Source organism: Rattus norvegicus, chromosome 20 (genome assembly GCF_021556685.1).
Source record: "Rattus norvegicus strain SHRSP/BbbUtx chromosome 20, alternate assembly SHRSP_T2T, whole genome shotgun sequence".
In the NCBI taxonomy this organism is placed as follows: Eukaryota; Metazoa; Chordata; class Mammalia; order Rodentia; family Muridae; genus Rattus; species Rattus norvegicus.
The window spans coordinates 7,400,384-7,413,617 of record NC_141553.1 but is presented as its reverse complement, the minus strand read 5'-3'; the positions used below and the strand labels follow the sequence as shown (position 1 = coordinate 7,413,617).

Genomic DNA, 13,234 nt, shown 5'->3' with positions numbered 1-13,234 from the left:
AAAGTATGGAGTTCCGATTTAGACAACAGAGCCAGCACTTACTAAGTCAATAAACACACTGGCAATCTCTGTGGACACATGACTGGGGACCCCTCTTGCTCTAGACAGTCAGCAACAAGAGAAAGTGTTTGAGGGGGTACCATGGTCCCACCAGGATGGCACTCAGGGCTTCCCGAAAGGTAGGCACCAAAGGGGTGGGATTCTACACGCTCTAACTACCCACAAACCCAGAACCTGTGCATGGCGGCTCACGGGGGTGGCATCTATACAGAAGTATCGAATTAAGAATCGTCTAAAATATATTTTTATTCAGCCCAAGAATTTCACATTTACATACGTTTAAAAAGAGATTTTCTTATTTTTTTGTTTACTGTGTGGGAGTGTTGCCTGCACGTAGGTCTGTGCATTCTAGAAGTGGGATTACAGACGGTTGTGAGCCACCATATGGGTGCTGAGGAAGGAACCCAGGTCCTCCGGAAGAAAGTCAGTGTCTACCCACTGAGCCATCTCTCCAGCCCACGCACCACGTCTCTCTTTCTAGTTTTTTTTTTTAAAGATTTATTCATTTATTGTATATAAGTACACTGTAGCTGTCTTCAGATACACCAGAAGAGGGCATCGGATCTCTTTACAGATGGTTGTGAGCCACCATATGGTTGCTGGGAATTGAACTCAGGACCTTTAGAAGAGCAGTCGGTGCTCTTAACCGCTGAGCCATCTCTCCAGCCCTCTTTCTAGTTTTTAACCATATTACTTCCACTTACCCTTAGAAACGTTGAATAAGGAGATCCTACATCATTTGAGTGCACCCTGAACCCAGCGGCAAGTATTTTTATGGGGACACATGGGACACAATGTCACTGAGAATGTGAGAGCCACCAAACTGAGAGGCAGGATCTGGGCATGGCTCAGTGAAGGGGTGGAGGGTTTTTTTAAGTTTGGAAAGTTAGGGGGCTGGAGAGGTGGCTCAGTGGTTAAGAGCACTGGCTGCTCTCCCAGAGGTCCTGAGTTCAAATCCCAGCAACCACATGGTGGCTCACGACCATCTGTAATGGAATCTGATGCCTTCTTCTGGTGTGTACACGATGAATGAATTAATTTTTTTTTTCGGAGCTGGGGACTGAACCCAGGGCCTTGCGCTTCCTAGGCAAGCGCTCTACCACTGAGCTAAATCCCCAACCCCATGAATTAATTTTAAAAAAAGTTTGGAAAGTTAAATAGAGGTTGGGAAGCAGCTGAAGACCTGAAGATCGGAACACAACTGAAGAGGACATGGGTCCCAGTTCAGTGTGCTCGGGGGGGGGCGGATCATGCAGGGGATGCTAGCTGGCCTTCTTCAGCCTAGCTTACCTGTGCTCACACAGACTCATGACAAGAATCTGCCAAGGCTGAGCTGGACATCATCATTACTGGCTCTCAAGCCAGCCAACCTTGTAGCCTTGTCTGAAATCCAGAACTCAAAACCCAACAGGAAAACCGATAGACCAATGTGTGTGGCATGTGCCTGTGTCTGCAGTGTACATGCATGTGTAGGCCAGAAGACTTCAGTGCCTTCCTGGATCACCTACCACCTTTCTGTTCTTTACTTTTGAGACAGGGTCTCAGGGGATGCAGACTGAGCTCAAACTCTCCACATAACTAAGGATGCTCCTGACCTCCCGGATGCTCCAGTCTCCACCGCATTTGTACTAGGACTGTAGTCCCGTGCTACTCTACTTGACTTTGAAGGTGTTAACTTTCTTTCTTTTTTTTTTTTTTTTAAAGATTTATTTATTTATTATATATAAGTACACTGTAGCTGTCTTCAGATACACCAGAAGAGGGCATCAGATCTCTTTACAGATGGTTGTGAGCCACCATGTGGTTGCTGGGAATTGAACTCATGACCTCTGGAAGAGCAGTCGGGTGCTCTTAACCGCTGAGCCATCTCTCCAGCCCCCAGGTGTTAACTTTCAAAACATTATTTTATTATTATATTTATTTTTATCTTATATACACGGATGCTCTGCCTGTGTGTGTGTGTCTGTATACTTGCATGCCTGGTGCCCTGGGAGGACAAAGGAGGGAGGGCAGGCATTAGATCCCCTGGGACCAGAGATACAGACAAATGCGAGCCACCATGTGAAGAGGGAAGGAACCTTGGGTCCTCGGTAAGAACAGCCTGTGCTGTCACCCTTTGAGCCTCTGAGACATCTCTCCAGCCCCCAAATGTTTAAAAACCGATGGCAGTAGAGGTTGGGGATTTAGCTCAGTGGTAGAGCGCTTGCCTAGCAAGCACAAGGCCCTGGATTCGGTCCCCAGCTCCGAAAAAAAGAAAAAAACAAACAAACAAACAAAAAACACTGTGGCCAAAAATGCAACCAGTGGAGGAACATAAGCAGAACAAGTTCGTCATAAGGACCTCCAGAAACAAGGACAGGATTCCAACATGGCAACAACGAGGTGGGCTTAAACTTTTAAACAAAGATAGGGTTGCAAGACGGTTACAAACGACTTTCTGAAACGAAGACCTGACACCATTCCTGGAGCAGGCACTGCAGGAACCAACGTTTGCAGTTAGGCTTACAGGTGGGGCATAGCCAGATCCTTGAGAAGCAGATTTAATCATAAACAGGAATGGGCCTAGTTCGTCTTTACTATAAGACGGCTTTAAACCCAAGATGGAGGCAGGCTGGCTCTATTCTATAATTTCACACACACACACACACACACACACACACACACACACACACACACACACGCATACTTTGATGATTACCCCCTACCCCATATCTGTTATCCCCTCCCCTTCCCACTGAACCCTTTGTTACTTTAACATTGTTTTTTGTTTTTGTTTTTGTTTTTGTTTAACTCTTGGCCTACCGCATTTAAGCATGGATGGGGAGTTTTTACCTAAACAAGCCCTATTTACCAACTGGTGGTTACACCACTGAAGAACGCCCTCTCCCAGCAACCAGTAACCGCCTGTCCCTCTTCTCCATGAGCCTTGCACGTAGACGTCCCGTTCAGGGCTAAGTACTCCCCGGGCACTGATGCACGACGCTTTTACTAGTCTCTGCATTAACTGTCGCCCACCGCAGAAGCGTCCCTCACCAAGTCTAATGGCAACGCTTATCTATGAGCACACAAATAAATATTTGGTCTGTTTGACATCGTGTCCATATAGTAAAACAAAAACAGGACCGCGGACCAGAAAGAGGGCTCAGCGAGTCCGGGAGCTTGCCACCAAGCCTGGGACCTGAGTTTCATCTCGGGGACCACGTAGTGGAAGCAGCTAAATGGATCATGGGGAGGTTCGTGCGTGGAACTCGGGAAATCCCAGGTCGGCCTCACTACCGCGGCGTCCAGTGTAGAGATTAGCGAGAATGAACGCGAGGCTTCAGTACACCGGAGCAGGAGCCAACCTAGGCAGGCTTGAGCCATGTGTGCACCCCTGATGGGCAGAGACAGACCGGGCTTGAACGCGTGGGAACCCTCAACCACCAGGGGGCGCTCCGCACTGGTCTGAATTTTCTTTCCTGTGATGTCTGTCTACACAATAACAACTTTCATTCTCTTGCGGTTCTTCCACTTGGATCACTGGCAGCTTAGCCTCTCAGCTACAGAATAATCAGGTGATCGTGTGCGAGCCGCTGTGCACTGCACTGGCAAGGGCGGGACGGTAAAGCGGGGCTGGTGTGGGATCCCTGGGCAGAGGACAGGTGAGGCAACCGCACAACAGAGTGTAAAGACTTGCACCAGTTAAGAGCGCTGGCTGACATTTCAGAGGACCTGGTTCGATCCTCAGCGCCGACACTTCAATCCCGAGGGATCTGAAGGCACCCACCCACATGGTACACAGACAGACATTCAAGCAAACTATCCATACATATAATATAGTAACAACAATTGTCCTCTTGCCACCGCGCGGCAGTGAGGCCACAGATTCTGTGGTCCCACTTTGTTGCAGCCTTGGCAGGAGGCTTGGCAAAGAAAGGCACGGTTAAGGGGAGAGCCACAGGGGCTGGGGATTTAGCTCAGTGGTAGAGCGCTTGCCTAGGAAGCGCAAGGCCCTGGGTTCGGTCCCCAGCTCCGAAGAAAAGAACCAAAAAAAAAAAAAAAAAAAAAAAAAAGGGGAGAGCCACAAAGAAACTGATAGCCTCAAATCCACTTCCTCGTCCCTTTTTTTTCAAAACCACATCTTTAATCAAAAGGATACACATCAAACAAGTACCTTTTAAAGGTTGACTGATACGGGTTAAACAAAATACAGGCGCGGGAAGGGTTAGGAGCTGTGGAAAGGTCAGCAAGCAGCTGCGCGGAGCACGGCTCAGCCCTCGCACGGCGACAGAGCCAAAGCTACATCCCATTATCTCTGACAAGTCTATGAGTATGCATGTTCGAATTCGTGTGGGTGTATGCCTGTGTGAGGGCATGTGTGCATGCGTGTATGAACACATGTGTGTGGGTACATGTGTGTATGAGGACTTGTGTGCATGTGTGTGAGGGTATATGTGCATGTGTGTATGTGTGTGAGCACATGTGTGAGGACGTGTGTGCATGTGTGTAGGGTCACATGTGCATGAGGACATGCGTGTATGCCTGGGGGGTGTATGCATGTATGTGTGAGGTCATGTGTGCATATGGAGGTGGGAAGCCAACCTCAGGTGTCTTCTGTGACTACTCTGCTTTATGTGTTGAGTCAGTCTCTTGCGGAACCGGAAGCAGTCTGCGGTTGGTCTAGCTGGCCAGTTTACCCCAGGGTCCGGTCTCTGCCTTCCTGGAGACCCAGTGACAGGCAGCTGCTGCACTTGCCTGCTTTCTTGTGATTTAGAAGAACTCCAGAGATCATGGTATTGAAGCAAGCACTTTGCCTACTGAGTCATCCCCTCAGTCCCCCTTCCTTTTAAAGAGACAGGATTTCATACCAGCTCAGGTTGGCCTTGAACTTACAGTAATTCTCCTGCCTCAATCACACCACACCCAGCTTTTGGTTTTGTTTTTGAAACAATCTTGTAGTGTAGCCCAGGGTGGCTTAAAACTCACAATCCTGCTGTCTGCCTCTCCAGCATAGCCTACCTGTGTGCCCACTGCAACGAGACTTTACTTTAACCCAGAGTGGACAGGACACAGACGACACAAACTTTGTGGGATCATCCTGTTATAGCTGATCAGTAAATACCTACCATACTCTAGTCTCAAGTAAGATTTATTTATTTATTTATTTATTTATTTATTTATTTATTATATATAAGTACACTGTAGCTGTCTTCAGACACACCAGAAGAGGGCATCCAATCTCATTACAGATGTTGTGAGCCACCATGTGGTTGCTGGGATTTGAACTCAGGACCTCTGGAAGAGCAGTCAGTACTCTTACTTTTTTTTTTTTCCTGGACCTGAGGACCGAACCCAGGGCCTTGCGCTTGCTAGGCAAGCGCTCTACCACTGAGCTAAGTCCCCAACCCCCAGTCAGTTCTTTTTATTGTTTGTTTGTTTGTTTGTTTGTTTTGAAACAGGGGTCACTGCAGCCCAGGCTAATCTACCACTCACTACATAGCCAAGGATGGACCTTAAGTGCTGGGGTTACCAGCATGTACCATCACTCCCAGCTTATAAAATCTAAATAAATTAATCTAAATAAATCTAATATAATTGTTTTTAAATAAAAGACCAAAGGCCTGGCCTTAATGATCAAGGCAGGTGAATCTCTGAGTTTGAGGGCAGCCAGGGCTGTGGAGAGAAAGGTCTTTATAAACTGGGGGAGGGGGCTTGGGAGAGAGGGGAGAAAGAGAGAGAGAGAGAGAGTCCTGTGGTCCAGCCTCTGTCCTCCTGTCCATCTTTCCCTCTGGAATACTGGAGTTTCAGGTGTGCACCACCACCGCATTTCACCAGAGTTCGTGCCTTTTCTCACCAACACTGTGCAGCCTCCTGCCCCTTGCGCCCCCCCCCCGCCCCCCTGTGGCTGTTTTGGTTTCAGAAGAAAACTCAGAGGGAATCTCTCCCTGGATTAGGGAAGGAGGTGGTTAAACCCGAAGGATTCAGGGTTTGCTTTGCTTTGTTTGGTTTGGTTTGGTTTTTTGGAGGGGGTAGGGTGAGGGGTGGGACAGGAGGATCTCTCTATGTAAACCGGGGTGTCCAGGAACTGTCTCTATAGACCAGAGGCCTCCAGCCTCTGCCTCCTGGGTTTTGGGATTTTTAAAAAGGTATCAATTCGTGTGCATCAGGAAGTGCAGCATCTCCGAAGTTCTCTTTGCCACTCCATGTGTCCTTAGTGGTCAAAACTTCAGCCTGGGGAGAAGTTGCTTTCAAGCAGCTGGAGTCGCACTGTCTCAGTGGTCTCTGCTGTTTACAGAGCTGCTGGGCAGGGCTTGAAGAAAGAACTCTGATGGTCTCCTTGTCCCTCATCTCCCAGGGCCTGGGGATCTGGGGCATTGGCAGATCCAGGGCTGAGGAAATGAATGGACAAGGGGTGAGAGGCTTCCAACCCAAGACCCTGAAAAAAAAAAAAAAATGAGGTGATGTGGCAGAATCTTCGCACTTCCCCCACGCCCCACGCCCCACGCCCCACGCCCCACGCCCCACGCCCCACATTTGCTCCTCTCATGCCAAGGGTCTCTTGGCTGGTTCCTCCAGCTGGTGACGGAGTTCCGACCTCAGGAATTCAGGGTTAAATGACTCCCAAGGTCATTCCTAAGTGCTGATACTTGAACCCAAGCTGGCCAAGATCAAAGCAGTGCCCAGAAGCACCCCAACCTGAGGCCCCAGGAGCAGATTCCCACCTCCTGGGATCGGGAGTGGCGGCAGCAAGCAGACCTTCAGGGAAAGCCTCTCTGTTTGCACACCTGAGCACACTCAGGCAGCTGGACCCTTCCCAGCCTGCACCGCCAGGCTCAGAGACCTCCTCATTCCCAGGCAGCAGTAGGGAGTACACGGGTCTATACATGACCTTGGCAAGGGAGCAGGGTGACTGCAAGCCTTAACTACGGGGTGGGGGTGCTAGGATGGAGGATGGGTGGGTACCCCTGTGCCCAGTGGGGTGCGGCTTCTTTTTTATATTTATTTAAAGTATATGAGCATCCTGTTGCTGACACACCAGAAAAGGGCATTGGATCCCATTACAGATGGTTGTGAGCCACCATGTGGTTTCCAGGATTTGAACTCAGGACCTCTGGAAGAGCAGACAGTGCTCTTAACCGCTGAGCCATCTCTCCAGCTTGGGAGTTACAGCTTTTATACTGAACTTGCAGGCGCTGAGTGAGTCACTGGAGAGGGAGCAGCAGAGCTGTAACTGCCTGGTGAGACAGCTCCCTGGGACAGGGACAGGGCAGGGGGTTGCTCGACAGAGAACATGCATGTCTTAGCCAGGGTAGACCCAGGAATCCCCAACAAGCATGGAAGGAATCATAAGGGTAAGGACCTAAGTCGCTTGTCGCCTAAAATCTCACACCCAAATTGGGCAGGCCCCATATACACAAATATACCTTAGGTTCCTCTTGTACGTCACCCCAGCCTTGCCTTGTCTTGGAGCTCAAGTCGCCAGCTCAGACCTCCGGAGCTCTCAGGTGACAGTCCGATTCAGAGCGCTATGCTATGGCCTCATGTAATATAAATGCACTTCAGGAGTTTCCAATTAACACAGACTGCACATGGAGATCCACGTTCAGTCCAACCTCCGGGCTCCTGCAGTCACTCCTGGCTACAGACGAGAAAGCTGAACTAGAACACTAGGCTCCCTAACTCGCCCCGCTGATAACGTGTATGGTTCCTCCTCCAGGGTCCTCCCCACACTTTCTTTTTATTAACCGATTTATTTGTCCACTCTACATCCCAATATTAGCCCCCCTCTCCTCCCGGTACTCCCTCACACGGATCCTCCCCCACGCTTCCCCCTTATTTGTGCTGCTAGGTATCAAACCCAGGACCTTGCTGGGTGGGCAAGCACTCGACCACTGAAAGTCTTAGTCCCGGAATCTTAACTGTAATGCGATAGCATGACCCACATTCCCATGAACTCAAGCTCGAGTTCCTGTGCGCACACACACACCACACGCACACACAAATACGTCCATACACTCACGGCTAATACGACCTTTGCCAATTATCTTATCAGGACCCTCCCCCGGCTGACAGACCACATCTGTGCCTGTTTGTGGCCAGCTGTACAGTGTGCAGAAGGCGGGTCACGTGTAGATAGGGCCCCTTTAAAGGCCCACCGCCCCAGTTGGCTGTTGCCTTCTGCCATCTGAACTGCCAGCTCCCATCCACCCCAGCCGTACCAGTCACCATGAAGGTCCTTGTTGTTCTGCTTGTAACCCTCGTTGCCGTGGCCTATGCAGCTCCTGGACCCCGGGGTCTTTTTATCAACCTGGTAAGGAATAGCTAGGGAGCTGTCAGAGTCTTGTGGGGATTTTGTAAGCCTGGCTTCAGACCTCTGGTGCCACTCAAATAGGACATCTCTACCTGAGTTCTCAGCTATACTCTGGAGCCTTTCCCCAGGTCATCATCCCAAGAGAGAGAGAGAGGACAACTCTGACCTAGAGGGTGCTCTCTACGAAGACACAGTCCTAGGGCTTGTCTAGAACCCTGGATAGGAAGGTTCCCATGGCTTAAAGACTAACAACTTTCTAAGAAAGATCACAGCAATGAATGATCCTTCTAATGATACCATTCTGTGTGCCAGATACAGTTCTTTTTCTTTTTAATTTTTAAATTTATTATATATGAGTACACTGTAGCTGTCTTCAGACACATCAGACCCCATTACAGTTGTGAGCCACCATGTGGTTGCTGGGATTTGAACTCAGGACCTCTGGGAGAGCGGTCAGTGCTTTTAACCACTGAGCCACATCCTTATAGTTTATCCTCATAGCATAGCACTGAGCCAGGCAGAGGAAACTAGGGCTGGAGCTTGTGCTGGGACTCATGCTATCTTCCCATCATGCCTCAGTGGGGCAAGTCCTGCATGACTAGCAGCCCCAGGGAAGGCATGGGGGGGGTAGGCTAGTCCAGGACAGCCCAGAAATCTCTGTACATGTCTTTTGGACAAGGGTAGAGTCTTTTGCTCATTTAAGACAGGATCTCTTTGTGTAGCCATAGTTTTCCTGGAACTTCTTTTGTAGACCAGGCTAGCCCTGAACTCATAAAGAGCCACCTGATTCTGCCTCTCCAGCGCTGGGGTTAAAGGCTGGTGCCTCCGTGCCCAATAAATGTGGGGTGCTGTGTAGAGATGGCTTCAAAGAAGTGGGTAACGTCAAGCATTTTATGCTTGTCTATAATCCTACCTCTGGGGAGGCTGAGGCGGGTGTGTGTGTGTGTGTGTGTGTGTGTGTGTGTGTGTGTGTGTCACAGGTTGAGGTTAGTCTGGGTACATAATTCCACTATTGTCTGGACTGTGAGATCCTGTCTCATAAAAAGGAAGGAATGGAGGAAATGTGGGAGACCCTGCTTTGGTGGCATCTGTGCAAGGCACCAAGGTGCCCGTGGCTGGCCACCTGTAGACCCGCATTCCAGGACAACTTCTCTGCCACCTCCTACCTCCTGCCCCAGATCCGGGGGTGACATTCCACACCTCATCAAAGGAGGTGCTGATTGTAGCTGTGGTAGAGGGGGGTCAGGTGTGGGGGGGTGAACTCTGGAGAATGGGCAATGGGGGAAGGGTTCGGGCTGAGACAGGTTGTCCCTGCAGGAGGACGGTGAGATCTGCGTAAACAGTATGCAGTGTAAGAGCAGATGCTGCCAACATGACACCATCCTGGGCATCGCCCGGTGCACACACAAGGCCATGGAGAACAGCGAGTGCTCCCCAAAGGTGTGTGCCCTGGAGGCTTGGGGATGAAATGGTGGGGGGGATGCGCCTGGGCATGGAATGTCTAAGGAGTGAGAAGGGGGGTCAAAGGTTGAGTCTATCCCATGATCCCATTTGACTTTCACATTGATCCCTAGATGTGTGTGTGTGTGTGTGTGTGTGTGTGTGTGTGTGTGTGTGTTCCCACTCCACAGGTGTGTGACTAGAGGCCCCTCTGCACCATTAAGTGAGTAGAAGTATTGAAGGAGGCCTAATCCATGGTCCCCTGGTAAGGCAGTCAGGAACACCCTGGGAAGTACCAGGCAGCCAGTTCCCAGCCGAGTAGGGAGCAAAAGATAACCAAGTCTTCCACTATTGGTGACTCTGTTGTCCCTGTCTCTACAGACCCTCTATGGGATCTACTACAGGTGTCCCTGTGAGCGGGGCCTGACCTGTGAGGGGGACAGGAGCATCATTGGCGCCATCACCAACACCAACTACGGCGTCTGCCTCGACTCCACCCGCTCCAAGCAGTGAGATCGTGCAGTGAGCTGGGCCACCTCTCCCTTTCCCTTCACTCGCCCCATCTGAGTCACCCATTGGCAATTAAAGCCCATTGCAACCTTGTCTGCCTCTGCCTGTCCTTGCTGTGCAAGCAGAGCTCTCCTTAGCCTTTGTCTACCAGGGCCAGGGTCCCAACAGGGCAGAAGGGCATGTGGAGACTGAGGGTCCAGGACAGCCTGGGGAATAGGCAAGACTAGAACTGAGCTCAAGAAGCAAGCTCCAGGGGCTGGGGAGGTTGCTTAGTGGTTAGAGCGCTGACTGTTCTTCCAGAGGCCCTGAGTTCAAATCCCAGCAACCACATGGTGGCTCACAACCATCTGTAATGGGATCTGATGCCCTCTTTTGGTGTGTCTGAGGACAGCGACAGTGTACTTATATAGAATAAATAAACAAATCTTTAAAAGGAAAAAGCAAGCTCCAGGCATGGCACCGCCTCTCTGAGGCCCTAGGGACAAGCAGGCAGGTGCACAGGCCTCCAGTGGGGATGCACTGGGACCCTGCATCTGATCAAGACAGTCTCCTGTTCTGGTATTTCTCAACCTGTGGGTCAAGACCCGTTTGGGGGTCGAACAACTTTTTTTCAGGGGTTGCATATATCAGATGTTTATGTCACAATCCATGACAGTAGCAAAATTACAGGGCTGAGATAGTAATGAAGGTAATTTATGCTTGGGAGGGGTCACCCCAATATGAGGAACTATATATTTTTTTAAAAAGATTTAATTTATTTCATGTATGTGAGTATACTGTCAATGTCTTCAGACACACCAGAAGAGGGCATCAGATCCCATTACAGATGGTTGTGAGCCACCATGTGGTTGCTGGGATTTGAACTCAGGACCTCTGGAAGAGCAGTCAATGCTTTTAACTGCTGAGCCATCTCTCCAGCCCAAACTGTAATATTTTTGAGACAGGGTCTCATCGTGTAGCTCTGGCTAGCCAAGAACTCACAAGGTAAACTAGACCTGCCTCGAACTCACAGAGATAGATCCATGTGCCTCTGCTTCCTGAATGCTGAGACCAAGTACATGTAAAACTATGCTGAGGACTTATTTATTTTATGGGTGAAGAAGAGCATTATAGGGTTCAAAGGTCAGAAGGCAAATTCCACGTGCAGGTCCCAGGAATCAAACTCAGGTTATCAGGCTTTGCAGCAATCACCTGCTGAGCCATCTTGCTGGCCCAGAATTTCAGAACAGGTGACTCTGAGCGCCGGGCTTGCTGGGAGAAAGGTTTGTTCAAGCAGCCACAGTGATTGGCAGTCCTTTGTTTCTGTGGAGCCCAACCCCCTTGGCACTTCTGCACACTGAAGAGGCTTTCCTCATGCCCCGGTGAACCTAGCATACCATGAGCACTGTGGTCAGTCTAGATACGTGCAAAAACACCGCTGTGGCTCCCTTTCGAGGCTGAGTGTGTCTTCTGCCTCTGCACCTGACCTGCATCATAGAAGGGGTACTGAAAGCTCCTCACGTTGGGGCTTTGACCCCCCCTTTTTTTTTCTTTTCTTTTTTTTCCGGAGCTGAGGACCGAACCCAGGGCCTTGTCCTTGCTAGGCAAGCGCTCTACCACTGAGCTAAATCCCCAACCCCTTGACCCCTTTCTTTTTTTTTTTTTTTTTTTTCCGGAGCTGGGGACCGAACCCAGGGCCTTGCGCTTCCTAGGCAAGCGCTCTACCACTGAGCTAAATCCCCAACCCGACCCCTTTCTTAATAGTGGAACCCCAGTATTACTTGAGGAGGCAGCAAGCCCAGCTCTGGGAGAAGGATCATGAATTCTCAGTCAGGGCCATCCAGCCTCCCTTGCAGCTAGACTTGGTCTGATCCAATTGTGCGCATTGTGACACAAAGAGTTTGCCTTGAGTGGCAGTTCCCAGACCCCCTAATCCTGAGAAAAATTACTTATCCAGTATTTGCTTAATAAGTGGAGTGAGCCCTCTGAGCTCAGGGCAGGGGCCATGTCCCTTAGTCTCTCTGACAGCCAGAGCCCAAACCCCAGAACCTTTCTTGTTTCTCCTAGTCATCCTGGACACAACCTCTGTTATGCCACTTGCCGCTTTCTCCTGCCACTCTCAGAGGCTGCCTGCCCTCCCAGACAATATAGCCTTAGGGTAGTAGCAGCTGAAGAGGATTGCACCCTCCAGAGGGGAGACACATTTAAAACAAGCTGTTGCTGGAGGACAGGGGATAGCCGCTGTTGTTGTGGTCCAGAAGTGAAGAGCTCTGTTAGGGTACAGCTAAAGGCTTGGCCCCTACTGTGTCATGACCATATAATCCAAGGCTGTGAGGAGAGGTCATGTGGACCTGTGGTTCTGGGCTAACAGGAGAAACAGGCCAGAAGAAAGAGCAATGGGGGGCTTGGGGAATTAGCTCAGTGGTAGAGCGCTTGCCTAGCAAGTGCAAGGCCCTGGGTTCGGTCCTCAGCTCTGGGGGGAAAAAAAGAAAGAGCAATGGATATGTGCTGTACAGGACGGTCCTCCCAGCTAAACAACCACCATTCAGGAGTTCAGCTGCACTGGGGGTTGCAGTGTGCAGTGTAGGTCATGTGACTATCATCTGATTCTCCAGCCTCTCCACCCAGACAACTGCAATTCCGCCCTAATTGCTTGAGGCCTGGAGAGGGAGTGGGTGGTCTCAGGGAAGCGGATGAAGTAGATTGGAATAAGGTACTTCATAGAGGAAACCATGAGGAAGCCAATGTGGGTGCAGTGTGTGGGGGAGGGTGGGCGGACTTCCAGGGCGGCAGCTGCTTTGGGGTCACCCATGCTCCTGTGTGTAGGTCCTTACCCCTACTCTGTAACTATGCAGAATAAACTCAAGTTCTGATGTGTTGGGGAGGGTGTAGTGGAATAGAACTTTGGTTTATGGTCAGGACCTCATTGGGTGGGGAGAGATTTTAAGTTCCTTC

General features: G+C 50.2%; 1 protein-coding gene across 1 annotated transcript; it reads left to right on the top strand.

Annotated features, from left to right (window-relative positions):
- The first annotated feature begins 8,212 nt into the window (after positions 1-8,212).
- Clps (colipase) lies at positions 8,213-10,392 on the top strand. The gene is given in 3 exon segments (NM_013139.2): positions 8,213-8,350; positions 9,668-9,790; positions 10,172-10,392. Coding segments are annotated over 3 exon segments (339 nt in total). The 5' UTR covers positions 8,213-8,266; the 3' UTR covers positions 10,304-10,392.
- Positions 10,393-13,234: the final 2,842 nt, after the last annotated feature.